General features: G+C 39.4%; 1 protein-coding gene and 1 long non-coding RNA gene across 2 annotated transcripts; one reads left to right on the top strand and one right to left on the bottom strand.

Annotated features, from left to right (window-relative positions):
• Positions 1-7,825: 7,825 nt before the first annotated feature.
• LOC140183186 (uncharacterized) lies at positions 7,826-10,854 on the bottom strand. Its single transcript, XM_072231207.1, has 7 exons — positions 10,848-10,854; positions 10,668-10,756; positions 9,905-10,278; positions 9,323-9,723; positions 8,814-9,205; positions 8,410-8,617; positions 7,826-8,277 (listed from the first exon to the last, which is right to left on the bottom strand). Exons 1-7 carry the CDS (start codon positions 10,852-10,854, stop codon positions 7,826-7,828), a joined length of 1,923 nt encoding a protein of 640 aa, XP_072087308.1.
• Positions 10,855-11,021: 167 nt separating this feature from the next.
• LOC140182600 (uncharacterized) lies at positions 11,022-12,341 on the top strand. The gene is made up of 2 exons (XR_011878523.1): positions 11,022-11,378; positions 12,019-12,341. It is a non-coding gene; the product is annotated as an uncharacterized lncRNA (long non-coding RNA).
• The last annotated feature ends 3,445 nt before the right edge of the window (positions 12,342-15,786 follow it).

Below are 15,786 nucleotides of genomic sequence, written 5' to 3'. Positions count from 1 at the left end.
TGTGAGAAATATAGTTTGGATGACCTGGATGAAGTGGAGGCAGCCATTGTGGGGTTCCTCCGAGAAGTGTGGGGGAGGGCCCCCTATCTGGATACCAAAAAGTTTCTCCAGGGGGCTCCGACCTTCGTCCAGACACAATTAGGTAGCTTTTGGATTGTTTATATTTCCGACTTTGTTTCTTCCGACTTATTTTGCTGACTTTGGGTACCAATTATTTTTTACAGAGATGGCGAAGAAGAATTCCAGGGAGTCTTACCAGCGAGTTCAGGAGGCCAAGGCGAAATCTCGCGCCAGGGTCAGCGGCACCAGGGTAACTAGCTCTTCTCTTCCTTCTCCTCCCCCTCCTTCCCACAATTTGGGGACCCCCTGCCCGACCTATTGTTATTTCTTCCTTAGCTTCTTCTCAGCCGTCCCCTCCTCCCCGATCTTCCCCTGAGCCAGAAAAGAAGAAGCGCAAGACTTTAGAGTCTAACTCTTCTTTTGAAGGTGAGGCTAAAGTGGATGCGCCTCAGTTTGTTCGGAAGTACATCTATCCTCATACTCGTATAGGTATGGATGATGCTTCCGTTCGAAACCACCTTACTATTCTGGCTCAGGAGAGTATCAGGGCGGCTGGGGTGTGTACAAAGTTCCTAGATATTTTTGAGAAGGTTCCCCTCAGCTCTTTGAGTTCACCTTCAAAGGTTGAAGAGCTGGAGGGGAGGCTTCTCTTATATCAAGGGCAGGAGAAGGTGCTGAGGGAGGAGGTTGCCAAATTGAAGGAAGAGAGGGATGGCCTCCAGGAGAGGGAAAGGAAGTTGCAGGCCCAGTGCAACATGGAGGAGGGCTTGAGGCTAAAGGCGCAGGAGAGTTATTCGAGCTTGTTCGAGGACCTCGTGGCGGTGAGGAAGGATTTGTTGAATGCTCGGAATGCTTATACTGAGTTGGAGGACTCCATTGCTGAGGGGCCGAGGAAGCATGGAGGATCTTTAAGAAACAGGTCGGAGTTCTTGCTCCCGACCTGGATCTCTCTCCCTTGGATCCGGACAAGGTCATCATTGACGGGGCTATAATCTCTCCTCCCTCTCCCCAATATGTCACCAAGTCAGATTTGAAGACTCGGGGGTAAAGGATAATGGAGTCTCCTCCCTGACCAAAGGATGCTCCGAGTTCCTCGAAAGCTCCCAGAACCTCCACTCCATCTCCTATGGATACTTCTCTCCCTGGTCCTGATGGCGCTCCGACTACTCTTCTTGACTCTGGTGATGCTCCGACGACTCCTCTTGGCTCTGGTGGTGATGTTCTTTGAAAAAATTTGATTCTGGCTATATGGGGGCCCGGCCTGTGGGTCCCCTCTTTTTTAAACTATTTATTTGTGTGGTGATGGTCTGTTGACATTTTCCTTGGCCTTTTTAATGCTGTAAACAAAATATTTAGAAATACCCCTTTTTTTTTTGGATAAGGGTTTAAGTTAAAAAATACCCTTTTTCGATAAGGGTTTTAAGTTACCTCTTGTCTGTTGTGTGCATGCTTTTTCTGTCTTAGGTTTCGGAAAAAAAAAAACCTTTTTTGATCTTTGCGTTTAAAAACCTTTTTCTTGGCTGACTGCCCCTTCTCTTAAGTTTTCCTTTGGGACAGCCTTTGCCTTAGTGTTTTCGATAGGTTTTCTGGTCTCTTTTTGATATTCCTTATACCCAATTTTTGGATTTATTGAGCCTTTATGACTTAGGTTATTTTTGCGATGCATTTCGTTGTGTCTCGGTTTTCCGACTTGTAAGTCAGATACTTTCCGACTTTATCATGATCGACTTTTATAATCTCTTCACGCCGACTTGTACCTCGTCGTTTTATCCTGACGACCATCTAGGTCGGTTCATGGGATTTTCACGCTTTGTCGAGCTTAAGGGAAAAAATACGAGAAGGAATTTATAAGAGATATCATAAAAGATCTTTATTTATTTGGGAAGGTACTTTACTGCTACTAAGGGTTTTTGATAGTCTATTGTCCCTTAGCCTCTACTGTGATGCCTCATTAAAAACCCTTCTTCAGAAAAAACCCTTTTATTTTGGGAAAAAATCATGAAGTTGGGAAAAGAGTACATCAGAGAGTAGAGTTCACTTTCAACTGTAGTACCTTTTCATGTTACAAGCATGCCACGACCTAGGTAACTCGGTGCCGTTTAGGTCGGTCACCTTATAATAACATTTTCCTAGGACCTCACTAATTTTGTATGGTCCCTTCCAATTGGCAGCTAGCTTTCCTTCCCCCGATTTGTTGACTCCGGTGTCGTTTCTGATCAAGACCAAATCGCTTGGGGTGAAACTCCTTCGAATGACTTTTTTGTTGTACCTGGTAGTCATCCTTTGCTTCAATGCTGCTTCTCTTATCTGGGCTTGATCTCGGACTTCGGGGAGCAATTCAAGCCCCTCTTTGTGCCCCTGTATGTTACCGATTTCATCATGGAGGGTCACCCTTGGACTTTGTTCGCTGATTTCTACTGGTATCATAGCTTCTACGTCGTAGACAAGTCGGAAGGGTGTTTCTCCTGTGGCAGATTGTGGCGTCGTCCGATAGGCCCATAACACTTGTGGGAGCTCCTCAGCCCAAGCTCCTTTTGTGTCTTGTAATCTTTTCTTTAGACCTGCCAGTATGACTTTGTTAGCTGCCTCAGCTTGTCCATTTGTTTGTGGATGTTCCACCGAGGTGAACTGGTGTTTGATCTTCATGCTGGCCACTAGGCTTCTGAAGGTAGAGTCGGTGAACTGGGTTCCATTATCTGTAGTAATGGAATAGGGTATCCCATACCTTGTGATGATATTTTTGTAGAGGAACTTTCGACTTCTCTGGGCTGTGATGGTGGCTAATGGTTCTGCTTCTATCCACTTTGTGAAGTAGTCTATTCCTACGATTAAGTATTTGACTTGTCCTGGGGCCTGGGGAAAAGGACCTAACAAATCCATTCCCCATTTTGCGAAGGGCCATGGAGAAGTTATACTGATGAGCTCTTTGGGGGGAGCCACGTGGAAATTTGCATGCATTTGGCATGGTTGACACTTTTTCACAAATTCCGTGGCATTTTTCTGCAAGGTCGGCCAATAGAGCCCAGCTCGGATTACTTTTCTGGCTAGCGACCTGGCTCCGAGATGGTTTCCACAGATCCCATTATGAACCTCCTCTAGTACTTCCGTGGTCCTTGAGGTCGGTACGCACTTCAGCAATGGCGTTGATATTCCTCTTTTATAGAGGATATTTTTTACCAGAGTGTAGTATTGTGCTTCCCTCCGAATTTTCTTGGCCTCTTTTTCCTCTTTGGGGAGGATGTCAAATTTTAGGTATTCGACCAAGGGATTCATCCATCCGAGGTTTAGACCGATTATTTCAAGGACATCTTGTTTGTCCTCTGCTTTCACCACAGAGGGCTCTTGGAGAGTTTCCTGGATCAGGCTTCTATTATTCCCCCTGGTTTAGTGCTTGCTAACTTGGAGAGGGCGTCTGCTCTGCTATTAAGATCCCGAGTTATATGCCTGATCTCGATTTCTGCAAAGTGCCCGAGGTATTCCAAAGTTTTCTCCAAGTATTTTTTCATATTTGGGTCTTTGGCCTAATACTCTTCATTTATCTGGGAGGTCACCACTTGAGAGTCACTGAATATCATCACTTTTGTTGCGCCGACTTCTTCTGCCAGCTTTAATCCTGCAATCAGGGCTTCATATTCTGCCTGATTATTTGAAGCTGGGAATTCAAATTTGAGGGAGACCTCTATTTGGGTTCCCTTTTCATTAACCAGTATTATGCCTGCACCGCTTCCGGTCTTGTTTGAGGATCCATCTATGTATAGTTCCCACATAGTTGGCTTTTTCTCTTGGTCTCCCGCGTATTCTGCTATAAAGTCGGTGAGGCATTGGGCTTTGATTGCTGTCCGAGTTTCATACTTTAAGTCGAATTCGGAGAGCTCTATTGCCCACTGAACCATTCTACCTGCCATCCGTCTTTTGGAGAATTTGCTTCATAGGTTGGTTCGTTCGAATTCTTATCGTGTGGGCTTGGAAGTAAGGTCGTAACCTCCGTGAGGCTATTACTAAGGAGTAGGAAAACTTCTCTAGTTTGTGATACCTTAGTTCGGGGCCCTGTAGAACTTTGCTGGTGAAGTACACTGGATGCTGTCTGACCTCGTCCTCTCTTATCAGAGCTGATGCGACAGCTTTGTCCGCTACAGACAAATATAGGACAAGGTCTTCCCCAACTAGAGGTCGGGTTAAGATTGGAGGTTGGCTCAAGAACCTTTTGAACTCCTGAAACGCTTCTTCGCATTCTGGAGTCCATTCGAACTGACATTCCTTTCTTAGTAGAGAGAACAATGGAAGGGATTTTAATGCTGACCCTGCCAAGAACCTGGAGAGGGCTGCAAGTCGGCCATTCAGTTGTTGAACCTCTCTTAAGCAAGTCGGGCTTTTCATTTCTAGGATGGCTTTGCACTTGTCAGGATTTGCTTCGATCCCTCTTTGGGTAAGCATAAATCCTAGAAATTTTTTGGCCTCCACCGCGAAGGCGCATTTTGCGGGATTTAGCCTCGTCCCATGCGACCTTATGGTGTTGAAAACTTGCGAAAGGTCTGTTAAGAGGTCGGTTTCTTCCCAGTTTTTCACCAGCATGTCGTCTATGTAGACTTCCATTAAATCCCAGAGGTGGGGAGCGAACACCTTGTTCATCAGCCTTTGGTATGTCGCCCCTGCGTTTTTTAATCCAAAAGGCATGACCACGTAGCAGTAGTTTGCTCTGGGCGTGATGAATGATGTTTTCTCTTGGTCCGGCTTGTACATCAGGATTTGGTTGTATCCCGAGTAAGCATCCATGAACGACAAGTATTGATATCCCGAGCTAGAATCTACTAGAGCATCAATGTTGGGGAGTGGATAAGGGTCTTTAGGACATGCCTTATTCAGGTCGGTGTAGTCGACGCACATCCTCCACTTGCCGTTTTGTTTCTTGACTAGCATTACATTCGCTAGCCATGTTGGATATTTAACTTCTCTGATGAAGCCGGCTTCTAAGAGTGCTTTTAACTGCTCCTCCACCGCTTGGGCTCGTTCTGGACCGAGCTTACGTCTTCGCTGCTGCACAGGTCGTGCCCCCGGATACACCGAGAGTTTATGAGACATGAGCTCGGGGTCTATCTCTGGCATGTCGAAAGCTTTCCAGGCGAAGAGGTCGGAATTGTCTCTTAAGAGCTTGGTCAACCTTTGCTTTAAGACTTCCTCTAGGTTGGCCCCGATGTTGGTATTTTTTCCTTCCTCTATGCCGACCTGTATTTCCTCAGTTTTTCCTCCTGGCTGCGGTCGCAGCTCTTCTTTGGCTCTTGCACCACCGAGCTCTATGGTGTGGACTTCTTTGCCTTTTCCCCTCAGGTTCAGGCTTTCATTGTAGTATTTTCTTGCCAATTTCTGATCTCCCCGTACCGTTGCTATCCCCGCAGGTGTCGGGAATTTCATGCAAAGATGAGGGGTAGACACCACCGCTCCGAGTCGATTTAAGGTAGCTCTGCCAATCAAGGCATTGTATGCTGACCCCACGTCGATGACTATAAAGTCTATGCTCAGAGTTTTGGATTTTTCCCCCCTTTCCGAAGGTCGTGTGGAGGGGCAGAAATCCTAGTGATTTTATTGGCGTGTCGCCTAATCCGTATAAGGTATCGGGGTAGGCTCTTAACTCCTTTTCATCCAACCCTAGTTTGTCGAACGCGGGTTTGAAAAGGATATCTGCTGAACTCCCTTGGTCTACTAGAGTTCTGTGGAGATGGGCATTGGCTAGGATCATGGTTATTACCACTGGATCATCATGTCCAGGGATTATTCATTGCCCATCTTCCTTTGTAAATGAGATAGTAGGAAGATCGGGAGCTTCACTCCCGACCTAGTAAACTCGCTTGAGGTGTCTCTTGCGAGAGGACTTGGTGAGTCCTCCTCCCGCAAATCCTCCCGAGATCATATGTATGTGTCTCTCGGGGGTTTGAGGTGGTGGGTCTCTTCTGTCCCCATCCTCTCGCTTTCTCTTCCCGTGATTGTCCGACCGTTCCATGGGATATCTATTAAGCCAACCTTCTCTGGCCAGCTTTTCTATCACATTTTTGAGGTCGTAGCAATCATTTGTTGAATGACCATAGATCTTATGGTACTCACAGTACTCGCTGCGATTTCCTCCCTTTTATTTTTAATGGGCCTGGGAGGTGGCAGTCTTTCAGTGTTGCAGATTTCTCTGTATACGTCCACCATGGAAACCTTTAGAGGAGTATAAGAGTGATATTTTCTTGGTCTGTGGAGACCGACCTCTTCTTTTTTCTTGGGCTCCCTCTCCCTCTCTTTTATTGGGGGAGGGTGCCCAGGTCGCCAACTCGACTCTCGTAATCTGGCATTCTCCTCCATATTGATGTACTTTTCAGCTCTCTCTTATACATCGCTTAAGGAGGTGGGGTGCCTTTTTGATATGGACTGCGAGAAGGGGCCTTCTCTAAGCCCATTTACTAACCCCATAATGACTGCATCAGTGGGCAGGTCTTGAATCTCCAGGCATGCTTTGTTGAACTTTTCCATATAGCTTCATAGAGGTTCTCCGACCTCCTGCTTTATTCCCAGGAGGCTCGGGGCATGCTTTACTTTATCCTTCTGGATGGAGAACCTCATCAAGAACTTTCTCGAGAGGTCCTCAAAGCTGGTGACCGACCTTGGAAGGAGGCTGTCAAACCACTTCATTGCCGCTTTCGATAGGGTGGTCGGGAAAGCTTTGCAGCGAGTTGCATCAGAAGCATCAGCCAGATACATCCGACTTTTGAAATTGCATAGATGATGCTTCGGATCTGTGGTTCCGTCATAGAGGTTCATGTCAGGGCTTTTAAAGTTTCTTGGAACTTTTGCCCTCATTATGTCCTCAGAGAATGGATCCTCTCCCCCCAGGGGCGATTTCTCTCGGTCGTTACGGGAGTTCCGACTTCTAAGGGAAGATTCTAGCCTCAAGAGTTTTTCCTCTAACTCTTTTCGTCGCTCTATTTCTTCCCTGAGATTTCGGTCTGCCTCTCGTTATCGCTTTAACTCCTGTTCCAATTGTTCTAGACGACCTTGGTGGCCATGGACCAACCCCATTAGCTCGGCGGCATGGGGTGGTCCTTCCTTCCCTGTTCGCGTCCTTCTGAGGAGTTTACCTTCGGGTTTTTCAACCCGGAGGTGCCTTTTCTTTGTTGATCGTTGGTTCCCTGATGAAGAGTTAGGTCCGTGTCGTTGTTTCCGGTGTCTAGGTTTTCTTGTTCAGAATCGGACACTGTATGACCATCTTCGGGTGAATTGTCTGCCATCACTGGTTGATCTCTCGGGTCCCCGGCAACGGCGCCAATGTTACGGTGGGTAACCAGAGATTAATGGGCTGGACTCGTTAGGTTGGCCCAATCGCCAAAAAGGGGGAGCCTTTGAAGAGAATCACGTCCTCGGGCCTCCGTCGACTTGTGAGTATGAATGAGCGGGGGGTGGTACCTGTAAAGACACTCCGATGCCTAAGTTAGCAAGGGAATAAGTAGGTTTAGAGAGTATTGGGCTTAGTGATACCTGGGGGATGTCAGGGTATTTATAGTGGTGAACCCATAACCACCGTTGGAGTAGTTCCACCATCTAAGGAGGAATAACCGTCTCTTTATCTTAGGAAAGTTGGGATATGGCTCTTGGAAGTGGGTAGAGAGATTTTAGGGGCAGTTACTCATTTGAATGAGTGTTTATCTGCCAGCTAATCTTCGTTCTCGACTTCTTTAGAGCAAGTCGTGACAAGCACCAACTTAGTAGGTCAGAGGTCGGCGTAGGGTGAGGCTCAATCCTTTGGATTGGGCCTTTCGTTTGGTCCTGGGCCGTAGTGTTGGGCCAGGGTATGAACACCACTTGATGCAACATTTAGAACAATATCACCCTTGCTTTTTATTGTAGCTGAGAGTGCTGTATACAGGAATGTTTTACCAGTTCCACCGTATCCATATAAAAAGAAGAATCTACCTAAATTTAACTGAACAGCCATAACAATCTCATCAAATGCATGGCGTTGTTCATCAGTCATTTTCTGTATTGACTTATTGCATTGTGAATGTAAGATACCATGATCAAAATTAAGCTCATCAATAATCATTCTATCATCTAAACCATCAATATCATCTTCAGATAGGTATGGCATGGTTTTAAAATCTCTAAGTGATCTGCCATTTGCTTGCATCTGTTCTTCAACCTTTATGAGAGTGAGGTTCAGAATCTGTTCATCTGTTAAGCATAACTCTACATCCAAAAAAAGTACAAAAGAACACAGATATTGTGAAAAAACAATTTCTTAAATTTTTAATGTAAAGTAAATATAGGATTCTACATATTGCATGTATTACATTGATTATGGTGTGTCCTTCGGAAAACCAATCTCATCAGTAATGGTCCTAACACGGAATGGCTTAGGGAAGAATTTACTGCATCTGCCATTAATCATGCATGGGCTATCCTTGTTGTACTTCCCGCATGGGCCATGAACCATGAATTTCTCCACTGCTGCATATAATTTAGGCCTAGACCTCTGATCAGGTATCTCAACAGAAATGTGCCTATCAATATCTGAGAGTGATTTTGGCTTTGCAGATGGATGCATGAATAAAAGAATATGAGCATGTGGTAGCCCTCTTTTTTGAAACTCAATAGTGCAAACATCTATTTACATGAAGCAAATATGAGTACTTCAATAATAAGGTTATGATTCTTAATAATTAATATATAATGTATATAAGTAACGTAATACTTACATCCACTTATCTTACCAAAGTATTTACCGTATTTACCATCTTTAGGTCTCTGATCAGATTGTTAAGTTTTATCTTAAACACTCTAGATACAATATCTGGCCGATCTTGTGCTTGTAAACCAGTTCCTTGTAGCAATCTTTTAATCTCAGTCCACTCGGGATTGCATGTGATAGTTATGAAGTAGCTTGGGTAGCCAGCATACTTACATATGGTAAATGCATCTTTACAGTTGTTAAACATGTATCTAAGACCACCAGTAAAGCTACTCGGAAGAATAATACGTTGGCTAGTGACAACAACATCAGCTTCACCTCTAGCAAATGATTCGTGTAGGACTCTGTAATTCTCAACTCTTAACTTGCATTGGTTGAATCCAAGAAAATTAAGCCTTTGAACCTCTATCATTGTGTATGCATCAACTAAGAATTATTGGAAAAGCCTACGTGATTGTAACAACATAGGGCAATCTTTTCCTCTCATCTGAACACGATAACTAAAGAACTCTCTCATGCTTATCCTTGTCCTCTTTTTAGAACCATCGATGTTGTACCAAAAAGATGTCTCTATATCATTCCTATAACCAATCTCTGCATAGGGAAAAAGTAATGAATACTGTAAGGCAAGGTACTGAGGATGCAATACATCAATCCTCTTTAGTTGTCTTGCAGTTGACTCAATGATGATATCTCTGTCAATAATTGAGTCATCAATATCACTGACAACCAATACAGCAACCTCAGATACTGTTGGCAGATTGTACCTCCTTCCATCCGTATCTCTTTTCCAAATCAACTTAAGCCTAACATCAGGAACATTATCTAACTTGAATCTATCCCTGGCATAACGGAACATCTTGGCGAGAGGGTTGTGTGCATCTAACATGTCTTTCAAGGTTGAGATAATTTCCCTTTCAATATTAGAAACATTCTTATTTGACCTATAAAATTTAAGTAAAATGGTGTGAGTAATTTTTATTAGTATTACATTAAAAAGTACAAATCATATTACACATAAAAGAAGATTAGTCACATAACATAGATTTGTATAATTTTTACCTAACGGCATTGATCCTATTATCAACCTCATTCTCTGTGTCATTTATTTAAAGTTGGGCAAACTTAGGTCTCTCATTATCATTAGGGACCAAACTTCCAATAGAATGATAATTTTGACCACTTAATACAAAACTTGGAGGACCAGAACCATTGTTAATGCCATAATTAACTTTTCCAACCATAGATGTAAATGAAAACATGGAATTGAATGATCTAATATTCTTCATAAACAAACGTCCTTTCTCATCATCCTTTAGATGCAAGTCTGTAAGAACTTTGGGAACGTTTGTAAGGAAAGGGAGTTGAACCTTCCCATCCATGCAACATGAACCAAAGTGGTATTGCATTCCCCTTTGTGCGAGATAGTCTTTCTTGCTCCCACATTTTCGCATTACAATATGTACAACAACAAATAGGGTCACCAGCGTCCTATAAATCTATCATAATGAGAAATGGTTTAAGTCATAGATAACTAATGCATAATAAAACTTCATTAATTCTTGAAATATGATCGTAAATATAACTGTTGAAATTATCCGTAACTTAATTATGAGTTTAACTAAATCATGGTTATTATGTGATATACCTTAATCTAGATTCATATATCGATAATTGTTGTTAAATAACTAACCTTCCTCTTCAATCAATGAGTCACTTTGTGATTGAGGAATATCATACTCATCTAGTCAAAAATAACATGCAATAATAAGGATGACTCAGCATGATTCATTTGAATTGAATATTAAATTATAAAAAAGAGCAAAGTAATACATTTTTAAGACAGTTCACTTATTATTGTGTTGTTCCAAATAAATATACAATATACCAAATAGTTTACATTACCTGGAATCTCCTTCCCAGGTAACTCAGCCTCATAATCATGCCCAATAGTAAAGTCACCGAATCCATCAACAGCTGGAAAGAACAAAAACAAAAAAGAAGTTAATATATTATTCAAAGATATCAAACCTAAAGAGCATAGTTGTAAGAATCGAACCAAACCGACCGGTCATGCCGAAAAACTTGTGGACCGGTCAAAAGATCAGTCCAATTAAAATATCCAACCGTGGAGGATAAAGAACCCTTAAGAATCGATTTGGACCGAGCGGTTGGTCATATACCAGTTAATTGGCAATTTAAAAGAATGGCCGGTTCGCTCTACTTTTTCTAACCCCCTTCAACAAAGACCATTAGTTAACGTCCTAACCCCAACTCCCGTCCGTGAAGCCCCATGATTCCTGAAGCTGAACTTTTCTCTATCCCGTTGAGCCTCCGCAGAGGCACGCTCTCACACTCAGTTGAGTGGCCTGTCTCGTCTTGCCCCTATGCGTTTCCGTCACTGCATCGTTGCCTCCGCTGTGGCTCGCCTGCACTGTCTCGTCGTCTCTGTCTATGTCTCGCATGCACTGGGTCATCGCGTCTCGATCCTTGCTACTGTGCATCTTTCATCGCTGTCACTGATGCCTCCTCCGTTTGCCATGGTTGAACATCTTGGTTTCTCTCTTCTCTGCCCGCATTTTGCAACTTGGTGCATCAGGTAGTTCTTTTTATTTTTTTTCTCTTACTCATTTATTGGGTTATAATTTGATTAAGTGAGAAAGTGATTTTTAGGAATCTATTTATTTTTATTGTTGTTGATTATAACTTGTCGATGATTATAACTTGAATGTAATTTGTTGATTCTTGGCACTTTGGCTGAGATTTGAGTTACTCGTTTTTATATAACTATTCTTAAAAGCTTTTAATGCTTTGTGTGAAATCCTAATTTTTGTGGAGGAAGAGAAGATAAAGACTGGAAGTTCTTTGTATGAATTCATGATTGTTGTGAAATCCAGAGTCTGTGTGAAAGCCTGATTCTTATGTTATTTTTAGGCTTATTTTAATAGTTTTGGATAAAAAAATAAAACAAAAAAAGGCAAAAGTCCTAAGGTTTCTGGGATAAATAGGAAACTAAAAGAGAACTTGGGTTTTTTTCTTCCCTTTTGTTTGCAACATTTGGCCCTTTTCTCCAAAATTTCACTTCGTACTCCGAAAAATTGGGATTTTTTCCTCCAAAGGGAGTGACTGTTTGATTCTTTCCTCAAATTTCAAATCAAGTTTCAATTTTTTGGCTTGGCTTTCCTGCTTTTTCTCTAGATTAGTCTTAAATTTGTGATTTTATTTATGAGGTACCGAAGTGCCAAGCGGATTGGAAATGTATGGTGATTGTCACAATTTTATTTGTGTTGATTTTGCTTTTTGCTTATGAACAATGTTGGAGAATATGTGGATTCTTTGTTCTGAGCAATGTTGGGGGGAAATCATTGTGAATTTAGTAAGGTCTAATCAGTGATTGAGTTGGTCAATTTTGGAGTGAAAAATTAGCGGATCATTAGTTTAATTAAATGTATGGAATCATTGTGAGAAAGGATCATATAAAGAACTTAATGTTCCTTGTTTCTGTAGTTGGACATGTTATTTGAGAGAATATTTCTTTTTTGTAATCAAATTATGTTCTTAATTATTCTGTTAGCCGAGTATATTTCTTGATATTCTTATGGTGTCAAGTTAAGATATTTTTGTAGTAGTGACTATTTTATGTCTATTTTTGTATTAGATGATTGGCTAAAGAGAGCAACTATCACTTAGGGAATTTTATAAAAGATAATTGGCTAAAGAGAACAACTATCACTTAGGGAATTTTATAAAAGACATAACAGGACAAAATAATTAACTTTAAGAAATCTATTACCTTCATATTGATAATAGTCGTATCTTGTATTGGTCATAAAAACAAGATTAGATGGATTAGATGACTGGCCTGTAGTAAAAATACTATCCTTGAATAATACAAATGCATCCATCGACATGGTGGATGGTGTTTGCTGAGCTAGAATGTTATCACTGTGAAGTATGCTATATCATGTTTAAGAGGATAATAATCGCGAAAAATGAATACCAACTGAGTAAATTGTAAATTAATAGGGTTAACTACCAAAAATATCCTCGAATTATTCAAATACTGATAAAAATGTACCCGAATTTTACTATCAACAAAAATTCCTTTAAATAATTTAAAAACGTGATAAAAATGACCAATAGTAAATATATATTTTCAAAAAATGCCTTAGAGATTACATTTTCATGTGATTTTTTTCAAATATAATTAAAAAATGAGATATATTATTTTTAAAATTTGGTAATTTTTTCTAAATATATTTTTTTTGTAATATTTTAAAAGTATTATTAGTAGTTAACAAAAAAATTACAAAAAAAATATATACTTAATAAAAAATCACCAAATTTTAAGAATAATATCTCATTTATCTAATTATGCTTGCAAAAAATTGTATCAAAATTCAATCTCTAGTGTATTTTTTGAGAAATACATATTTAATGTTAGATAATCTTGCAAAAATACTAACTTTAAATATGTATTTATCAAAAAATACATTAGAAATTGAATTTTGATACGATTCTTTGCAAGAATAATTAGACAAATGAGATATTATTATTCTTAAAATTTGGTGATTTTTTGTTAAGTATATATTATTTTTTGATTTTTTAAAAGTATTATTGGTTGAACAAAAAAAATTATAAAAAAAATACACTTAACGAAAAATCACCCAATTTTAAGTATAATAATGTCTTTTTTTTAAGTTTAATATTGCAAAAAGTTGTATCAAAATTCAATTTTTAAGATATTTTTTGAAAATATATATTGACTGTTAGATATTTTTGTTGTGTTTTTAAATTTGTTGAAGGTATTTTTGTTGATAGTAAAATTCGAGTGTATTTTTATCAGCGCTTAAATAATTTTAGGACATTTTTTATAGATAATCCAAATTAATATGTATTAGTCCATGCAATGTAACATAATTGAAAATGTAATTTTTGACATACCTTTGATTTATTGTCAAGTCATTTGATGGTTGTGAGCTGGATCGAATTCCCCCTGATAAAGAGCACCTTATATTATCCTTTGTCCTAATAGTTTTACACACCTTGCGCCTAGTGATGTATCGTTGAGGTTGTTTTGCTGATAAAGAATACAGAATGTTTGCTATAACAAAACAGATGAATAATTATTATTGGTTAAAACTGATATAATAGATTTAATTATTGATCATATAAAAGATGGAAAGGGAGTTTGTGTTAGTACACACAGATCAAGTAACACACTATTTAAGATATTCGCTAGTGGGGTCCTGAGAGTGGCAGTGGTATGTGTATTAGGATTTGAAGACGAATATTTGCTATATGTGAAATGGTGTGTATCTGCTTGAGTATTTGCTACACTCTCAATTAAATTACATTGTTTGATGTTCAGCTGGTTGCAATTAAATTGTGTCATTGATGTTGCATTCCTCTTTTGGGGTAAAACTGTATAATCATCCGTTCCTTTCATATATAAAATTTAATAAAAAAATCTAAAGAAAAGTGTTCTATATTATCCATAAAGTACCATGGAAGAAAGTTAGACGCTTAAGTATAAGTATTGATAGTTACCTGGGGATTGAGAACTCATAATCCTCTTCTCTTTAATAATAATGAACCTCCTAGCTCTAGCAAGCTTCGGAGAGATCCTTGGTTCATTTGAACCCATGTTGTTAGTGAGAAAAGTTTCATATATTGCTCCTATAGAGTTATACCATAAAGAATCTGGCCTATCTATGATGATGATGATTGTGATACTACTTCAATGATGTGAGCACCATATCATTAACCATAAAAAATGTGTATAAAGATAGAGTTGAACAAACTCCAGATAATATTTGGGAGGGAAAAATCAGATGCAAAATGCAAATAGAAACAATCTATATAGAAAATATTTTTTTGGAAAATGGTATAGAAATTATAGCTTTTGGTCTAAAAAGGCAAGTCTTACTTATATGATCTTCTTACCTATCCAATAGGGATGGAAATTGAAGATAAATGAGCCTTAATGGTAATAAAGGGACAATATAGTAATACGAAATTCTATTGATTTACTTTGTTCTAGTGGTTACTGGTATTAAAAAATAAGTATATACTTTCACCACTATAGCTGATGTAAAATTATGGTCAGGCATCTTAACACATGAGAAACAAAAATTAATATATTTAATATGTTAGAAATGTAATCTATTTCCCTCATAATAATTTGTGTTAGTTAAGGGAAGTTATATCAATACATTTATTAAAAATGATGACATTGCATAACAGAAACTTAAATATACTTTGCAATATTTAATGATAAACAACACATGAATAACTATAGCAAAACATTCTCAAAGCATTGACATATGCACTTATAAATTACAAACATCGTTCTTAAGTCCCTAAGAGGAAATCAAAATGTTTTAGCGCAAACATAAATCCCAGGTGATAATGCATGAAATGTAGACACATTATACTCATGAGCTTAAAATCCCAACAAACATGATCTTCTCATCACTTGGTGAAACAGAGAACCGAACCACACTTCCAGGATGAATAGAGTTGTCAATAGCAAAATCCATCCAGCCAGTTGTGATTAACACCTCAAAGTACATCTTCTCCTTGATCCATTTCAACCCCAGGTGGTATACATTTTTTTATGGAACTTGTACCAAACTAATCCCATTGTATCGGGACAGAAATGCTTTGTACACAAAATTATAGGGGAGCACCTGAAAAAAAATTGTCATGATACACTAAAGAAACTACTTGTGGTTAAGAACCTGTGTACAACATAAATAATTAGTTGATCTAAAACAATTACCAACGAACCTAACCGAATTTGATGGTCAGTAATGAAGCATATGCAAGAAATCATTTCTGGATTAACTGTATCTTTAGTAGGAAGAAATTGATAAAGTGTAGGTTTGTTGAGCAGCCAAGCTAAAAAGATGGTTTGGAAGAAATACCACCTCATCAATTGAGGTATTTGAGAAGAAGTTATGAAATTTAATAGGAATGCATGCTTGATTCATCAGACCAGAATC

The sequence above is a fragment of the Arachis hypogaea genome, chromosome 20, assembly GCF_003086295.3.
Source record: "Arachis hypogaea cultivar Tifrunner chromosome 20, arahy.Tifrunner.gnm2.J5K5, whole genome shotgun sequence".
Lineage (NCBI taxonomy): Eukaryota > Viridiplantae > Streptophyta > Magnoliopsida > Fabales > Fabaceae > Arachis > Arachis hypogaea.
The sequence above is the reverse complement of the archived record's forward strand: the minus strand, read 5'-3'. Positions and strand labels throughout refer to the sequence as shown.

What these genes read in the sequence shown, in the direction of transcription:
- LOC140183186 (XM_072231207.1), bottom strand. An exon ending in AATGATAATGAGAGACCTAA is followed by an intron (nt 9,724 to 9,904) that starts GTTTGCCCAACT and finishes TAAATTTTATAG; the next exon opens with GTCAAATAAGAATGTTTCTA. An exon ending in GACCATTACTGATGAGATTG is followed by an intron (nt 8,278 to 8,409) that starts GTTTTCCGAAGG and finishes TTTTGGATGTAG; the next exon opens with AGTTATGCTTAACAGATGAA.